Source organism: Serinus canaria, chromosome 17 (assembly GCF_022539315.1).
Source record: "Serinus canaria isolate serCan28SL12 chromosome 17, serCan2020, whole genome shotgun sequence".
Taxonomy (NCBI): Eukaryota; Metazoa; Chordata; class Aves; order Passeriformes; family Fringillidae; genus Serinus; species Serinus canaria.
This window is the reverse complement of record NC_066330.1, coordinates 9,962,860-9,981,135: the sequence shown is the minus strand read 5'-3', so window position 1 is coordinate 9,981,135 and position 18,276 is coordinate 9,962,860. Positions and strand designations below refer to the sequence as shown.

Sequence of the window (18,276 nt, the reverse complement as noted above, 5' to 3'; positions counted from 1 at the left end):
TGCTCAAGCCAGTGGTGACTGCTGGAGAGGAAGGGAGGAGAGGGGTGCTGGCTTTGTTTGTCTTGCTCAGCCCTGTGCTGTAAAACAAATAACTGCAAATGCAGCTGAGGGAAGCACAGGGCGGAATTCGGCACAGATAAATCACGGGGCCGCCCGAGCCCCGTTTCCGATGCAAACCATGTGTTTGTGTTCCCATTTCCCATCCTTGCCTCTCCAATAAATCACCCAGGCTCCACCATGGGCCTTTCCCTTCCCAGAGCACACGGTCCTGGAAGGAGGAGAGGAGCAGACCTGTCCAAAGAGTCACAGAACGAGGCAGGGGCCCATGCTGTGGGGCAAGAGCCTGCCAGCCCAGCCCTGCCATCCCAGGCAGTGCTGGTGCTTTGCCTGGTGTGGGAATACACTGGAAAACAGGAGGTCCTTAGGGCAATGGGGGTTAGCACCCAAATCACCCCTTCCACCAGCTGGGGCCTGACTGGGGTAAAAAATTGCCTGTGACAATTTTTTACCCCAGTCAGGGGTAAAAGCCATGGTGTGACAGGGAGGTGACAGAGCTCCCTGACCCCAGCATCACCCTCACTGAAACACTGTCCCTTGGCTCTCTGGAAACCCCTCAGGCAGACACCCGACCTCACATCTTCCCAGTGCCTGGTGGGTCACAGCCCTGTCACACCCACCTTCAGCTGCTGCAGGGTCACAGCGTCCTGGCTCTCCTGGGCTGCACTTTGACTTCCTGGCTGGACTTCTGAAATGGTTTTTAAAACATTTTTTAAAAAGGAAAAGGCCCACGAGTGTGACAGCACATCCCACACTGCACATGAGAGATTTACATGGCATGGGCACATCCCCTCCAGGCAGCAGCTCGAGGGTGGCTGCACACCTGAGACAGGCACTGCTGCCCACCCTGCCCTGTGCCAGCCTCTGCTCCTCCACTCCCTAGCAACACTGTGAGACCAAGGCAGGAGAAAAAACTCCCAAACATCCAGCCCAGACCCCAGGGGCAAAGAGTGTGGCCTCGGCAATGAGCCCCAAGTCTGAGAGGCAGGAGGCAGCATGAGGACAAGCCAAGCAAGAGAGAGACATCTGGCTGCAGGGCTGGGGTCCCCAAAGAGCCCCAGAAGTGAGGCTGAAGGGGAGAGCAGGGACTGCTGAACCAGCCAAAATCCCCACCCCACAAGATTTTGGGATCACAGTGCCCACTGAGCACCACAGGGCCGAGCAGTGCCCGCAGGGTGCAGTGGGGTTGGGGCTGCCCCACACACAGGCTCAGACACAGCAGTGACTCCTCTTGCAAGCCTTGCCAACACCCCAGGGATATTCCCGTGGTGGGACACACCTGTGCTCTGCTTCAGCCTCCTCATGGCCACCTTCAGGTGCTTGGTCCTGCCCAGGTCCTCCCCGAGGAGGTAATACCAGCCACTGATCTCCTGTGGGGAGGGAAGCAGAGGTGCATCAGGGCAGCTGTGCATGCAGGGAGCTGTGCATCCAGGTACAGCCACAGAGGCGCCCAGACCTGCTCACACACACACAGAGCCCACAGTCCTGCTCTCAGACACAGCTAAAATTCCATCCTCCCTGCAAGGGGGAATGAACAACGCTGAAGCACCAAGATTCCAGGGTTTTAGAGGGATATCCAGCAGTATCATGTAGCAGCCAAGGGACATCATCTCAGCCTTGCTGAGGTCCTGTGAGCACCATACTGTTTTAAAAAAGGTGCACCTCACCTGTCCAAATTTCAGAGGAGGCCATGCTTAAGTCACCTCCCACCCACCTCTCAGGCCACCATCACCAACAGCTCCTTTTTAGTCTCCAGCTATGAAGAAAACATCCACACCTCAGGTGAGAAAAGTTAAAAAATCAAGGAGCTTTTGGACAACGGTCTCAGGCACCGGGTGGGATTGTCTGTGCAGGAGTTGGACGGAATGCCCCCTGTGGGTCCCCTCCAGCTCAGGATGTTCTGTGATTCTGTGAGCTCAGGGGATGTATTAACACTTCCATGAAACCCCTCCAGCTTGCTGAGACATTCTGCTGCCCAGGGACAGAACTCCTCCCCGCTGGGCACTGGGACGAAGCATTCCCGTGGGATGAAGAGTTCCCATGGGACGAAGCATTCCCGTGGGATGAAGAGTTCCCATGGTTTGAAGAGTTCCCATGGGATGGAGCATTCCCAAGCTTTGGTGCTCACTGGGAGCCGCCGGCCCGGGAGCCTTGCCCAGGAAGGCAGAGCCGGCTGTACTGACCAGCAGCAGCCAGGCTGGGGCAGCAGCACTGTGACCAAACCCTCCGCAGCAGGGACAGGGATTCTGGCACAGAATTCCTGCCAGAACAGCCAAAAAAAAAACTCTGTGGCTGCCCTCTGCACATCAGCAAACCGCTGGGAATCAGGCAGACTCCTGAATGTATCCCAGCATCACATCCCCTCACCCACATGTCAGATGTGACCCATGCCAGCCCCATGTCCTGTGTCCCCTCCCTGCAAACTGGGCAGGCAGCATGTCCTGAGGACAGCTCTGTGCACCCCCAATCGCTGCCACTCTGTGCCCCTGCCAAAGGGAGTGACATCCCCTGTGCCAGGATCCCTCCTCTGACAGCCTCCCCACCCACCTCCAGCACCCACACCATCCCCAGTCTCACACTGCCCATCCACACTGGGAATAGGAGCAGGGAACTCCCCAGGCACCCTCTCCCACCGTGGGAAAAGCCTGGTTTCATCCACCCAGAGAGCCCAGAGAGCCCTGCCCCAGCCCCACACCCTGCACTGGGACAGGAGGTACCTTGTCCAGGGACAGGAGAGACTTCACACCAAAGCTCATGCAGCCGATCAGTTCACTCTGCCTGCAGGATGACCAGAGTTCAAGGACTGTTGGCACACGCCTGTTGGAGCACCAGATCCCCCCTGGCACATTTTCAGGGAGCCCCCAACATCTCTGCCTATGCTGGGTGCCAGTGCCAGTGCCCCTGGTGTGAGCAGGCATGGTGTAAGCACACCTGCAGGGCAAGGAGGAGCTGGTCTGAAGCCTCCTGGTCACCTCCAGCCCACCTGGTGCTGGCAGAAGCTTGGCCAAGGTGGCACTTGCCTGGGTGGCAGCACAGCCTGCAAGGTGCCAGCCCCCTTGGTGCCCTCCCTGAATTGTCCCCAGAGGGAGGGGAGGTCTCAGCCCACTCCAGCCCCACCTGGCTTTGGCCAACAGTGCAGGCATGACTGGCCACAGGGGGTTAAATGCTGGCCCAGCTGGTGGCTACCAAGCAGCCCTGATGGCAACAGAGTGCCAAGGGCAGGGTTTGTTGCCCATGATGCTCCCCAGCATTGGCTGCCCACGACTGTGACCCCAGCTGGGACATCCCTGGCCCAAGGCCTTGAGCAGAGCAGCCCTGAGGTCAGGGCCAGCCCTCAGGGCCCTGGAGGAGCTCACATGGGGTGACCCAAGAAGGGGGCAGGGTCTCTGCCACAACAGCCCCATCTGAAAAGGATCCTATGACAGCTGGCAGCCCCTTACCTGGAATTCCTCTCTCTGTTCCAGACTGTGACCAGGAGACGCTTCTGCTCATCGTCCTCTTTCACGGGGCTGTAACAAGAGGGCAGAGCCCATCAGCCTCCCCAGGAGCACTCAGCAAGGGCTGCCCTCACAGCCACAGGCTCCTCAGCCACCCCACAGCCAGGTGTTCTCCTCCAGTCTCTGCACAGAGCACTGCAGCACCTCCCCAAAGAGCAATCTGCTCACTCCTGACAGACAGCTGCCAGGGGATGTGACCTCTCCTGGGCGGGTGTGGGGACACCATTCATGTAGCTTCAGGGGGGAAATGATCTTGCAGGAAGACAAATCCAACACCGAAGGGTAAGGGCAAGGAACAAGCCACAGTTCATGCTCTGAAGCCATCACCCTGTGCCAAATCCAGCCCTGCATGGGTCAGAGGGCTGGCACAGCCCCGTCACCAGCAGTGACAAGCTCTACTCAAACACTAAGTCATGCAGCTCCTTCCCCATGCAGAGTCATGCTGGAGCTGTAGGAAACCCTTTTACCTTCCTCAGTCACACTATTGCAGGTGCCAGGTCTAGGAAATGGAGTGTGCTTGTCCAACTCCTGCCCAGCAAGACAGTCTGAACATGCAGGAGCAGCACTGCCATGCTGTATGTGCTGACAGCTCTGCAGAGCTCTGCCCAAAAGTTCAAGGCACTTCAGCTACAAAAACGAGCAGAATAATGTCTGTCACTCCTCATCTCAGCAGCAGAGCTGCTCAGGCGTGCTGAGTGCTTATAGAGATCACAAAGCAAAAGCAAATACAGGGTTGTGGCGTGGGGAGGGAGCCCTGGGACAGTGGCACAGGGTCCCCAGTGCTCTGTGTGACACGGGGCTGAGGGGTGGCCCAGAGCTGCCATACTCACAACACAAAGTGCTCGTGGAACACAGGATTTTTGCTGTCTGGCACTGTCTTCGTCTTTTGCCTGCACTTCCAGTCAGCATCTGGCACAATGGACGTCTTTGGGAGGAAAACAAGCAGCGTGTTAACATTCCCAGAGCACATCCCCCAGCTGCCCTGGCAGGACACTGGCACAGGCACTTGTACGGATGGCTGAGCTCAAGGATCCTGCTGAGCCCTTGCTAACGGCTGGCTGGGATCACCCCACCCTTCTGCCTGTCAGGCAATTGCATTTCAAAATCCCTTGGGGCAGGGGAGGGAGGGAACAGAGCAGGAAAATCAAGAGTGATGTACACAAGTGTGGCTGGCTGGGGTCTGACTCGCACCCCCTCTCAGGGGAGCTGCTTCCTGCACTATGCACATCCCAGCAGGAGAGCCACCCTGTGCCAGCAACCCCTGCCAACACCAGGCTTGGGGCACTCTCTGGGATGTTCTTGCAAGGAATGGTTGGCACAGCCCTCAGCAGGGTCCTGTCATTCCCTTTTCTGCTTCATCCCGACACTGCCAACAAAACCCATGAGCTGTCCAGCACGGGGCAGGAGCCCAGCCAGCTCCCTGCATGCTGGGGATGCCCTTCCAGAGCAGGATGGAGAAGGAAGAGGAAGGAAAAAACAGTGCAGAGCAAGCTTGGTGGAGCCAACCACAAAATTCCCCCCTAAAAAGCACAAAGGTCCCTGAGCAAAGCCCCAGGAGGACCCACCTTCACATAGGAGTCACATGCACGGCACTCTGCTCCCATCAGACCTTTTGCTTCCATGACTGGAAAGGAAATGAAATTATCACACCCTAAAGCAGCAGGGGAGGCATCTCCCTACCCCACACTGCTCTGCTCCCCAGGCTGATCCCTCCTTGTGGGGCAGAGCCCCCTCAGACAGGGGCAGGGGTTGATGGCACTTTAACACACAAGTGCTGTAAATGCAGCCTGGGCTGAGGTGGTGGCAGAGCAGTTCAGCATCCGGGTGGCACAAACTGCATTCCCTCTGCCCGACCTCCCCAGCCCTGCTCTCCCTCCCCTGGAGCCAAACAGATCCTCCAGGTACACATCAACAGCCCATCCTGGCACTGCCCTGACACCGTCACTGCCCTGGCACTGACACTGCCCTGGCACTGCCCAGGGCTGCTCGGCCCTGCTGCCTCAGACCCACTGCTGGCTGGGGCAAGAGGTGTGCCAGGGTGGGCCAGCATGTGCCAGGGGTGTACCAGGGGTGTGCCAGGGATGTGTTGGGATGTGCCAGGGATGTGCCAGGATATGCCAGGTGTGTGCCAGGGGTGTGCCAAGGATGTGCCAGGGGTTTGCCAGGGATGTGCCAAGGATTTGCCGGGGGTGTGCCAGGGGTGTGCCAAGGATGTGACAGGGGTTTGCCAGGGATGTGCCAAGGATTTGCCAGGGGTTTGCCAGGGATGTGCCAAGGATTTGCCAGGGGTGTGCCAGGGGTGTGCCAAGGATGTGCCAGGGGATTGCCAGGGATGTGCCAAGGATTTGCCAGGGGTTTGCCAGGGATGTGCCAAGGATTTGCCAGGGGTGTGCCAGGGGTGTGCCAAGGATGTGCCAGGGGATTGCCAGGGATGTGCCAAGGATTTGCCAGGGGTTTGCCAGGGATGTGTCGGGATGTGCCAGGGATGTGTTGGGATGTGCCAGGAGTGTGCTAGGGGTGTGCCAAGGATTTGCCAGGGGTGTACCAGGGATGTGTTGGGATGTGCCAGGGATGTGTTGGGATGTGCCAGGACAAGACCTGGGCTGCTCCAGATGGAGGGATTTGGGGTAAAGTCTGTGCCAGACCCTCAGACAGGCGTTTCCCAAAAAAAAGAGAGATAATCCTGACACTCCCATTGGCCACTCCGATAATCACCATCAAAACACCTTCATGGGAGAAATGTCGCCCTGATTTTGTAAAACTTTGTAAAGCCTTCTGATGTTTATATTCTTTCAACAAACTTTCTCACACACAATTCTGTAAATAACTTATGTTTTGCATTCTTTCATGGAGGTGGAGAGAATTGATGGACCCTTGGTCTGTCCAGTGGCATTGGAGAGGTGGCACTGTCACCCTCCAATCCACTGTCACCTTTGGAAAACTATAAATGTTGGAGTCAGAAAATAAAGGTCCTCTTTTTTTGTTCCCCTCGAGAGCAGCAGTGTCTGTGTCATCATTTCCTGCCTTATCTCAACAGGAGAAATACTGCTGGTGTTAAAAACTGCAGCATTTAGAGGTAACAGAACAGTTTGGAAATCCTGGCAAATGCGGCTAAAGGGTTCTGGCAGAGACAAAGCATTTCAGACTTTCCAAATTGTATTTGCCTTTTCTCTCTTCATATGGAACAAAAGAAAAGTAATTTATACACATGGGTGCAAACACATCTCTGAAAATTTCAGTTTGGTCTCTTAATCAAAGAGCTGTTGTGCCACTGCACCACAGGGTTGTTCCCAACAGGACCAAGAGCATGCAAGACTGTCCCCACCACCAGCCCACTGTGGATCATTTGGGATGTCCCAGGACACACTCACCGTGCAGCACCAGCATCCGGCCCCGCACCTCGATGGACAGCTTCAGCTGGCCTGGGGACACCAGGGGACAGGAGAGGACAGGCTGAAGGACAGGCTGAAGGACTCAGCCACCCCACAGCTGCACACTCACACAGGGCCAGACACATCCTGCCTTCCCCCCCAGGCAGGGAGCTGAGGGAAGCATCCCAGCTCAGAGGCTCAGGCTGGAGATCAGCACTGCCAGCACTGCCACCCCCCTGTCCCAGCCCTGAGCAGGAGAGCCAGGGTGTGCCCTGCTGGCTGAGGGCACAGCACCCAGGGCAGCACCACTGCTCTGCCAGCCTGCTCACACCCATTCCCACGCTATTCCAAGCACTGGCAGCTCTGCATCAGCCCAGAAATCCCTCCACAAGGCTCAGACTGACAGAAGACTCAGCCCGTGGTGTTTGTCAGGGTCGGGGTGTGATGGTTACGGGCTGCAGGGTGAGCTGCCTCCCCTCTGGGTGTCCTCCCTAAAGGTCCCCTGGGAGCTGGGCCTGCCAGCCTCAATAGGATGTGTGCGTTTTAATGGCAATGAAAGGTGTCTAATCATGTAACTGTTCTGGATAGACCCAAAATTAAACATTTCCCAACACCCCTGGAGAATCCAAGGACTGAAACCATCACTGCTACGTTTCCCTTAGTCCAAAGCAAAGATCCCACTTTCACTTCTTCCCCAGTTTACAAAACACAGCAAACAAGTGAGTAAACATCATTTACAGGCAGGTAAACATAACATACAGACACATAAACATCTTGCAAGTTAAAACCCAACATTTCATTTTGCCAAAGACACGCCCAAGGGCTTGGGCTTGCTTGGGAAGGGATATCTGATGGGATTGTTTAACCTGAAACAATTCAGAGAACACATTTTTCACTCAAAAAAAAAAAAAAAAAATGTCCAACCTCTGAGCAGCTCACGTGTGCATGGACACGAGGAAATGGTGTCTGTGTGCATTTGCACAAGTGCAAGGTGAGAGAGTAAAGGTGGGTGAGTCAGGACAGCTCTAACCCTGGTTTGCAGCAGAGAGAACGCTGTCCCCCAGTGTCATCCTCCCACTCCAGGCTTTGGGCACAAGGCTGGAACCCTTCTGCCATCTGCAGACCTCTGGGGCTGTGGGAACCCTCTAGGGACAGCTCTGTGCACCCCCAATCGCTGCCACTCTGTGCCCCTGCCAAAGGGAGTGACATCCCCTGTGCCAGGATCCCTCCTCTGACAACCTCCCCACCATCTCCAGCATCCACACCATCCCCAGTCTCACACTGCCCATCCACACTGGGAATGGGAGCAGGGAACTCCCCAGGCAGCCTCTCCCACCATGGGAAAAGCCTGGTTTCATCCACCCAGAGAGCCCAGAGAGCCCTGCCCCAGCCCCACAGCCCTGTCTGCTCTGCTGTTAGTACACAACAGATGTTACAGCACAAAGGAAACTGCCCCAGTGCAGCCCAGCCTGAGGAGGAGTCGGGATGAAGGGAGCGGGGAAGGAGACGGGAAGTTTTTGTGCTGGGTGATTTGGGGGGGATGCCAGTCTGGGGACTGTCCTGCCCTGGGGTGGCTGGGGCTGCTCCTGGGAGCTCAGAGGACAAGGCTTTGCATGGTGAGGGATGGGGTCACTCCTGCCCCATGTGTGTCACTGCTATGGGGACAGGGTCCCAGGCACAGGCTGCCCCAGCAGACGAGAGGAGAGCAGGGAGGAGAGGGGCAGCTCTGCCTTTTTGGGGAGAAACACAAATTGGCCATGGTAGGGTTTGGGAGCTGAGGTGCTATCCTCTCTGTGAGGAGCAGAGGACATTTCCCTCTCAATGCATTTGCTCCTGAGCATCTCCCAAGCACACGAAGGGACAAATCACAACTCCCAGCACAACCCAGCCCCTGCCTGACCCCTACTCAGGCCTCAGAGGCACTCACTGGCTTGTGTAGGACCAGGATTGGAGAGGGAAGCTGCTCTGGGAAGAATGATCTGGCCAAAGCTGGGGGGAGGGATGTGCTGTGCCAAGGTCTGTGCTCAGACAGAGCTGGGGCACTTTGTCAGAGGAGCAGAGCAGGGACTTGGTGCCACACCCAGGTGGGCAGGAACACAACCCCTGTCAAGGCAGGTTCATGGGCTGCATTCCCACCTCAATCCAAGTGCAGAGGGTCAGAGAAACCTTTTCCCCTGATTTATCTCCTGATACATCCCTAACAAGAACTGAGGGAAACAGCAGAGAGGCCCTGACACGGCTTATCCAGGTCCTCTCTTTAAAATAAAGGTGACTATAAATTAAAATAAGTGTAGAAGAAGGGCAGAGGGAGATGCCACATGCAACTCCTGGGTGAACATCCCATCACAGAGCAGACCCAGCCAGGTTTGCAGGGGTGAAGCACAGAGAGCTCCCAGCCCCATCCATCTGGACCCACAGGGCCAGGAGAGGCAATTCCTGCCAAGGAACAAAGCTGGCACAAGGAGAACAGGGGAAAATGGGCATGAACAAGCACAAGATGGTAATCAAACAGGTTCTCACCCATGAGAGAAGTTTGCCAGGCTAAAGGAGGGGACAGGGCAACCTTCTATGGGAGCAGACCTAGCAGGGAAACCTGTTCCTTACTGATGGTCTCTGACGAATGGAAATTTGGAGTTCTTCTTAAATGCTTTTCTACTTTACTGTAGGAAAAACACAGTGTTGGCCCTGGCTGGGGCAGTCAAGAACCATCTATCAAATGCCAGTGGGGATTCCTGCCAGAGGACACAGTGTCAGATCCTGCCTGGTGGGAGGTGCCACAGGCACAAGGCGCCCCAAAATCACCATCTACATTCTCTGCCCTGGCACCAGCCCTTTGGGAGACTCTCTCCTAGTCACCCTCAGTGAGAGGGCAGTGCTGGCCCTGTCCTGCCAGGCTCTGCAGCTCAGAACACAACTCCACATCTCACCAGCAATGCTCAGCCCATGAGAGGAACTGTGTCTGCAGAGATGATGTTTGCCCTGCACTTGGTTACAGAGTCAGGAGGCTCCACAGAACCCACATTATTTGGCCTTTATCCTACAGACAGAGACAGGAGGATTTCAGCTTCCAGGCTGTCCAAAGCACTTTGGCACTCAGAAGGCCAAATGAAGAAGAAGCAGCATCCCTGGGAAGGAGCTCACGAGAAGGTTTGAAAGAAAACAAAACTGCTGCTTTGAAAGCAGCACCCAGAAGGGGCACCCAGCCGCCCCGTGTGTGACTGGCTGCCAGGACAGTCCTGACACAGTGGCCAGGACATCCACAAGACATCCAAATTCCCTGGGGACCCGCAGCGAGCCAGGGCCGGGCCAGCTCTGCCCGCAGAGCCTGAGCTGCCAGGGGCCACCAAAACTCACTCTGCACACCAAGCAGCCACAGAGAGACCCCCGAGGAGAGAAAAGAAAACTAAGGCTCTGCCCGAACAGGGGCACAGCTGCAGCCAACCCTACTCCAGCTGGTGTCCATGCAGGGGCAGAGCGGGCTGGGCGTGGGCACCCGGGAGCGCTGCCCGCACCGCTCCGGGCATCACCGCGGCTCAGAGAGGCAGGAGCTGCTGCCCGGCCCCGATTCCTGCGAGGAGCAGCTCCCCACCGCTTCCCGGCGGGTTGGCACCCCCGGGCTCGGGACTCCGCGCTTACCGAATGTGCTGAGGCAGAAAGACGCTCCCGGGAGCGGACCCGCCCGGCGGGAGCAGAGCGAGACCCTGCGCACATTGCCGGCCTCCATGGCCCGGCACCTCTAATTAAGTGCAGCAGTAATTGGAGCCGTGCCCGCCGAGCCGAAGTTTCCACGGGACACGGAACAACCGCCGCAGTTTGAACAGAGCGGCTCCCATCGGCCCCGGGGCTGGAACGGGACCGCACCTGGGCCACGTGCCAGGGCGGGGACAGTGCCAGGAAGGGGACAGGGCCTGGATGGGGACAGTGCCACAGTGGGGACAGTGCCAGGAAGGGGACAGTGCCACGGTGGGGACAGTGCCAGGGTGGGGACGGTGCCAGGAAGGGGACAGTGCCCTGCCCCACCTGTGGCAGCGCGGGGACAGTGCCTGGATGGGGACAGTGCCATCAGAGACAGGTAGGAGACAGGTAGGACAGTGGCAGGGTGGCACAGTGCCCTGCCCGCCCCCGCGGACCTGCCGATGGTGCCCCCGAATGAGCTGCAGGGGAAAGAGAAGACCCTCGCTGGTGTCAGCAGTCCCTGGGCCTGCCCGTGCGGGTTTGCTGGCACATCCCAGCTGCTCAAGGAGCCGCAGCAGAGCGGGGCAGGAGCCCTCACAGCTCCCTGGGGACATTACTGCAGCAGAACTGGTCTGGGAGGGTGAGCCGGAGCGGGGACATCGCAAGGCATGGGTCACCTGCTTGGCTCTCATGTGACGAGGAAAGAGGCCCGCAGCCCCCCAAGGTTTATGGGGTCACCAGCAAGAGCCCAGAGCAGCCCATTCCATCACCCAGGAGCTGGGGGTGCACCCACCGGCTCTGGATGCTGCACCACAGCTCACCGGGAGGCACCAGGGCTGAGCTCCAGCTCCGGAGGGTGCGGAGGAACGATGGAGATGGTTCTTGGGGGAAAAACCCTCCCCAAAGGCTGGGCTGTGCCAGATACTCCGGGATGGAAAAGAACGAGATCTCCGTGCAGCCCAGGCTGCTGAACCCCCCCCACCCAACCCTGCCCGCAGTGGCCCCTCCACACAGCCCTGGCCAGGGCTGAGCCCCGGCTGGCCCGGAGCCCCCCGCACCCCTCACTCACCTTTCCCTTTCACTCGGGCACGGCTGATCCTCCTCCTACTCCCCGAGGCTCCCCGCAGCCGGGACTGTCCAGCCCGCTGTGGCCCCCTGGTAGATGGCAGATGCTCCAGCACCGCGGGACTCGGCCCTGGCCCTGCCAGGGACAGAGGAGATGAGAGCAGGACCCGGCAGGACTGGGAGCAGGGACAGCAGGGACCTCACAGTCTCTGCTGCACCCTCAGTTTTATCAGCCCCAGGGGTTTGTGCCCACCTTGGCCCAGCCTTCCTTGTGAGCACAGAGGAGAGGAACGATGGCAATTCACTCGATGCAGTGTCACAGAGGAGACAGAGCCACGTTCAGAGGGACTCACCCCTGGCAGGAACCCCAGCTGCAGCCTTGGCCGTGGCCTTTCCCATCCCACACACCAAGTGCATCCCAGAGGCTCTGCTCAGCACGGTTTCATTTTATTTAGAACAGATGACCAGTCCTGTCAGGACTTTATTAATGTGTAAGCAGCTGTCCAGGAAGGACACTGGAGATGCTGCTCTGAACTGAGTGTTCAGAACTGGCTGAGAATCACAGCATGGTCTGGGTTGGAAGAGACCTTAAAGACCATCCAGTTCCATGCCTGCTCCAGTTATCCCAGGTTACTCCCAGCCCTGTCCAACCTGGCCTTGGGCACTGCCAGGGATCCAGGGGCAGCCACAGCTGCTCTGGGCACCCTGTGCCAGGGCCTGCCCACCTCCCAGAGAACAATTCCTAATTCTCAATCTCCCATCCAGCCCTGCCCTCTGGTAGTGGAAGCCATTCCCTGTGTCCTGTCCCTCCATCCCTTGTCCCCAGTCCCTCTCCAGCTCTCCTGGAGCCCCTTCAGGCCCTGGCAGGGGCCCTGAGCTCTCCCTGCAGCTTTTTCCTCTCCAGGTGAGCACCCCCAGCTCTCCCAGCCTGGCTCCAGAGAAGAGGGGCTCCAACCCTAGAGCAGCTCTGTGGCCTCCTCTGGACTCATCCAGCAGCTCCAGGTCCTTCTGTGGGTGGCTCCAGAGCTGGACACTCTTGCAGGACTCTGGCTCAGACCCAGCTCCAGCCCATCCCTGCTGATGTGCTGGGGCTCAGAAGAGGTTCCACAAAAGGGGGAATTGGATCCTTTCCTCATGTCCAGCACCCTGACAAAGCCCCAGCAGCCCCATCCTGGCCCTCCTCACTCACAGCCATCCAAACCTGCCACAGGATCTGATGCTGAGACAGACAAAAGTGCTCAGACCCAGAACTGGGAACCTTGGAGGAGAGATCTCCCAGCACAGAGCAGAGGAGCCAGTACAGACCAGGAACTCTGCAGGATCAGGAACATCTGCCCAGGCTTCTTCCACAGGGATGAGTAGGGTAGGACTGGTGAGGCAGAGCTGTTTTACACTTCCCTTAACACAGGGCCAGCTGTGGAGCCCCAGATTGGGGGTCCCCAGTTCTGGAGCCCCAGATGAATTCCCTAGAAGGGCAGTGGGGCAGAGCAGTGTTCCCCAGCCCTGATGGAGCCACACTCACAGCAGCTGTAAAGGCAAAAGAGCCTCAGCAGGGATTTTGATGCCTCTCAGCCCCATGCCAGTGTGTACCAGGATGGACAGATGGACAGCACCCAGCACACCCTTCCCAGTGCCTCCAGTACCCCAAAATATCTCCGGCTCCATCTTCACAGCCCCTAGGCAGAGGCAGCAGCTTGGAAAGGCTGTTTGCTCACTGGAAAAGCTGCTTTTACCCCCAAAGGCTGCCAGAGGCACTGTTTGATTCAGCTGAACTTCCACCAGCAAAACTGCCTGAAACTGAAGGAAAAGCAACAGGAGGGACACAGAGCAAACAAGGGAGGGAAGGAGGGAAGAATGCTCTGCACAGCCCAATCCATCACTGCCACAGACACCTACTGTACTACTGCCATAAATCCAGGCCCCTTTGGGCATTGGTGGAGACAAACCCCCCCTGCAGCCTCCAAAGCCTCTGGACAAAGAGCACAGCTCTGCTGGGGCTGCCTGTGCCTGCAGTGTCAGCCTGACCCTGGCACCCTGCAGGAGGCTCCCAGCCCAGAGCCAGCCAGCACTGCCCAGGGCCTGGGGCCTCGGGGGTGTTCAGAGCTGGGAATGGCCTGGCAGGGTTCTGCTGCCAGCTCCCACAACAAGCTCCTGCTTTCCTGGTGCAAAGGGGCCAGGGTCCTCCTTTTCCCTCCTGCCCACAGCACAGCAGCGAGGCACCAGCCAGGATAGGAGCAGGGCAACGTGCAGGTCAGGGACCAGTGGGGTGGAAAAGGCCCAGAGCTGAGTCCCCTCGGGCTGTGAGAGTCCCTTTCCAGCTCTGGGAAGCACCCAGAACCATGCCCATGGATGCTGTGTTGCTGGAGCCCCCTGCACACACAGCCCAAGGGCAGAGACACATCAGTGGGCACAGCTGGACTGCTCAGCACTCCTGCAGCTCCCCCTCCCTTCCTGTGCCTCCAGCCTCGGGATCCAGGGCTCAGGGTGAGGTGAGGAACAGAGATGTGATTTATTCTGTAATTGCTGTGTGTTTGTGCAGCACAGCAGGGGCCCTTGCTGCCCTCATCACAGTGCAGGGGATGCACAGGCAGGGCAGGGGGGCAGAGAGCAGGAGCAGCTGTGAGACAGCACCAGGAGCTCCTCAGCAGCCCCAGCACATCTTCCTGCCCTCTCAGCACATCTGCCTGCCCTCACAGCACATCTGGCTGCTCTCCCAGCACATCTGGCTGCTTCACACCAGATCTGCCTGCTCTCAGAGCACTGCTGGCTTTAGCCCAGGGGAAGCCGGATCCCCTTTCCCAGCTGGCAGTGTCAGAGGTGTGGGAGGCCAGCAGAAGGTGCAGCCTGGTCACACTGATCATTGAAAGTCTGGGCCACCCCCTAAATTCTCCTGTCTGCCTGGTGGCCCCAAAACTCCCAGAGCTGACCTGCAGCTTCTGGAATCCTTCAGGACCCAGGAGCCCCCAGGGAAGCCTCAGCTGCTGGCTCCTGCCTCTCCATCAGGGACTTGAAGCAGCAAGCCCAGAGCGAGGTCTGGTGGAATGTGGTGGCCACAGGAGGGGAAAGGCTGCTCCAGCAGCTTTGCCCAGAACAAGAACCTGCTTCCCACATCTGGCACAGCTGCTTTGCAGGTCCTGAGGAAGGGATTAATGCAGTTATCAAAACCCAGAAGCACAAGGAAGGGAGCACAGAGAGGGAGGGGGTCCCTTGCCAGAAGGCAGGAGCAATCCCTGCACCCCAGGCAGGCTCTCCAGCCAGGAGCCAACTGACCAGGCACACAGCCGGTGCCACAGCACCCCACAAGGGCCTGTCCCAGCTGCCCAAGTTGATATTTGCCCCCTGGCATTCCAAAACACATCCCCATAGCCTGCTCCACGCTCTCCCTGCAGATGGGCACAGCCAGGGTAGCAGCTCTGCCTCTCCCCAGGAGCAAAGCCCTGAGCTCCAGCACAGCTCACCAACATCATCAGAGCTCCTCCAAAATATGACAGGCTGACACTGGAGGTGTCACATCCTCTACCACATCTTGCTGAAAGGCAAGAGAGCCCAGGATAATAGAGCTGGGGTGGGGATGGACCCTTTAATCCCACCCTCATTTTCATTCCATCCTCAACAGGCAGGGCTGGGATAGGAACTGAAGTGTATTTATGTTACAGAATATTCCAAGAGCTCTCCTGTCCTGCCCACAGGGAGGGTCTGGGGACTCCTCCTCATCCCAGCCCTGGGGCCTGCAGAGAAACCTCACAAAGGCTCAAACTCCCTCTCTCATGGATGTGTTTATAATGCAGAGGGAGAGGCCCTGGACTGACTGGGGTCACAGTCAGTGCTGCTGTCTCCTCCTGGACAGGAGGGCTGAAGAACATCCCTGCCACAGTCCCTCTCTGTCCCTGGCCACGTGCCCCAGGAACTCTGCTGATGCCAGAGCCCCACAGACACAGGCAAATGACACCAAAGCTCTGTCCTGGACAGGCAGGAACCAGCACACAGGTGGGTGCTCAGGGATCCAGGGTCATTCCTAAGGCACTTCTGAATGTTCCTCCTTTCAGAATAATCAAAAACTCTTCATTTGTTCAGCTGAATCCATTTGCTGACATTCCCAGTGATCTCCATCTGCCACACTCCAAAATTAAAGCTTTTTCCCAGCAAATTTATTTGCACCTGGGAAAAACCAAACCAATCTGGGATTGCACCTGGGAAAAACCAAACCAGTCTGGGATTTTTCACTGCACAGCTCAGCCCACAAGACAGACAACACCAAGCAGCTTCCTGAGCAAGCAGCAAACAATTCCCTCTACAATCCCAGGCATCCTGAACCTCTGGAGTGGGAGCAGGGTTTGTACCTGCCCAGCCTTGCCGTGTCCTGGTCCCTGTCACAGCACAGCAGGCTGGCAGCCCCAGCACCATGATTTGTGTGGCTCCTCTCAGCAGCACCCACAGTTCTCCCAGCACTCAGAGGTGTTTACACTCCCCCTGTCTCCCAGGAGCTCCCCAGGCTCACACAAAGCCTCCTCTCTCTCTCTCTGTCTCATCGCAAAAGGCTTTTAAGAGGCAAACAGGACAGTAATAAATGCTCTGTCTCTCCAGCTAAAGCAGGCAGTCTCACAATTTGGGTGAAAGAGTCCCAGGGGACAGGGCTTTCAAAATAATAATAAATAAATTATAGTAAAGAGTCTCTGTAAGACTCCCAGGCCACAGAACTCTCCCTGCCCATCTCCCAGAGGGTTTGAGGCTCGCTGGCTGCAGAAATCACTCCTAACACACAAACCCAGGAGATTCAAATCCACTCTGTCCTGCAGCACAGAGAGCCCTGAGATTAAACATTATCCCACATGGAGCTGGGCATCTCCAGCCCCCCACAACAGGCACAGGGGAGATACAGACCCTCATCTCCTCTAGCTACCAGGGTGTGGCTGCCATGACCAGCCACCTGCAGAGCCATCACCCATCCATCCCCCCCTCTTCCCCCAGGGGAAGGAGCAGTGCTGCAAAGGCAGGGGGAAATCCCTGAGCACTCACAGGTGAGCCCCGGCTGCTCCATGGCTCCCTCGCAGGCTCAGATCCTCTCCAGCAATGGCCCAGGTGAGATTCAGCTGCCACGAGCCTTTGGTGGTGGTACCACTGCAAGGGGAGGGGGAAACCCCAATCCAAACCAGTATATCAATGTCCCAAGGGAGCAGAGTTCCAGTCTGGGGAGGTACAAATTAAATTGTAGTCTGTGAAGTGATGGTGGTCCTGCAACAGCTCTGTTCTCTCCTGGCTCCCAACAGCAAGAAATCAACTCCTCCTCACTTTCCTCCTCACATTCCAGCCCCAGGACTGACCTTAACCTGTAGTTCTGTTGGAGTCTCCAGCAAACTGCTCATTCAGCTGGTTGGCCTGGGAGTTAATGACTTTCTTTTAAAATTTAACACCGTTCTCCATCACAGATTTCAGTCTGCCAGCACTAGGGTCTGCCTTTGGCTGGATATTCAAATCCAAACACGTGCTTAGACAGTTATTCCAGGCAAAAGGGTAACAAGGCACACAGAAAACCCACAAGGCTGGGGCTGCCTTTGGAACTAAAGAAACTAAATCAGGGAAAAATTATCTGGCTTCCCAGATGGTAAGAGGATTGCAAGAAGGAGGGTTTGGGCTATTTCGGGGCAATCCTGAGGGCAGATTTCTGGGATTAGCACCGCCTGGCATATAGGGCAGACACACAAACCACAGCACTTTCCAGCAGTGGGAATACTGCAGCCCCTCTTCCCCAGGGCCCAGCTGAAGTGTCCCTGAGACCATCTCTGCAGCAGGCACTGCTGGGCTTTTCCTTGGAATACTTCAATTAGGAATCCAACAAAGAGGCAGACTGGCACATTACCAAATCCTTTTTCAATCTAAGGCCCAAGAAAATTTTCTCCTCCCTCCAGGGTATTTTAGGTACACCACCCCTTCTCTGCTCACATCCCAGAGTGTGAGCATCCTGTTGGAGCCCAGATCTGAGCCAGAGCAGCAGCAACATCCCCAGCATGGTCATTGCTGCTGCCTTTGCCACCCTGCACCTCCCTTGTCTCCACCTTTCCAGGCAGATGCACTCAGGACTCCACACTCCTGGAAAATAGCCCCTCCCAGCTGGGAGAGGACAGTGCCCTGGGTGTCCAGCCAGCACTGACCCGGCCCCATGGGCTGCTCCTGCTCACTGCACAAAACCATCCTCCTCCTTCCACAGTGTCCCCACAGCCAGCACATGATCCCAGCACAGCACTCAGCTCATCACTGCTGCTGCAAAATATCAGTCTTGGCAACATCCAGAGTCTGACAAGAACTGTGTCTCTGCCTCTCCACAGGACTTTGTGTGTTTGGCCTTTTGCACCCATCGTTTTGGCTTACAAATTCTTTGGCTGATCTCTTTTCTAAACCTCCCTCTCTGCCTCATCCCCACAAAATGCAGAGTCTGAACATGCAAAGGGAGCAGCCCATGGCCCTCCCTGGGCTCTGAGGCGTGGCTGTAAGGGCTCAAGATGGAAGCACAGAGAATTTCTAGGGCAGGCAGAGGCTCTGTGACAAACCCCAAGTGAGCAGGAGCTGGCACAGCCCCTTGGCAGCTCACCAGGGATGCAGAGCACAGAACAGTC

General features: G+C 57.1%; 1 protein-coding gene across 1 annotated transcript; it reads right to left on the bottom strand.

Moving 5' to 3' along the window:
- Window positions 1-221: 221 nt before the first annotated feature.
- Window positions 222-7,057, bottom strand: LOC115484337 (regulator of G-protein signaling 3-like). Its single transcript, XM_030230158.2, has 7 exons — window positions 6,926-7,057; window positions 5,120-5,178; window positions 4,385-4,479; window positions 3,498-3,566; window positions 2,775-2,835; window positions 1,337-1,427; window positions 222-268 (listed from the first exon to the last, which is right to left on the bottom strand). Exons 1-7 carry the CDS (start codon window positions 6,939-6,941, stop codon window positions 222-224), a joined length of 438 nt encoding a protein of 145 aa, XP_030086018.1. The 5' UTR covers window positions 6,942-7,057.
- Between the last annotated feature and the right edge of the window lie 11,219 nt (window positions 7,058-18,276).

Bases quoted from the DNA above. Each gene is read 5' to 3' on its own strand.
- LOC115484337 (XM_030230158.2), bottom strand. The intron at 3,567-4,384 runs GTGAGTATGGCA...CTCTTGTTACAG, and splicing joins TTCCACGAGCACTTTGTGTT to CCCCGTGAAAGAGGACGATG. The intron at 269-1,336 runs GTGTGTCCCACC...TCCTCCTTCCAG, and splicing joins GAGGCTGAAGCAGAGCACAG to GACCGTGTGCTCTGGGAAGG.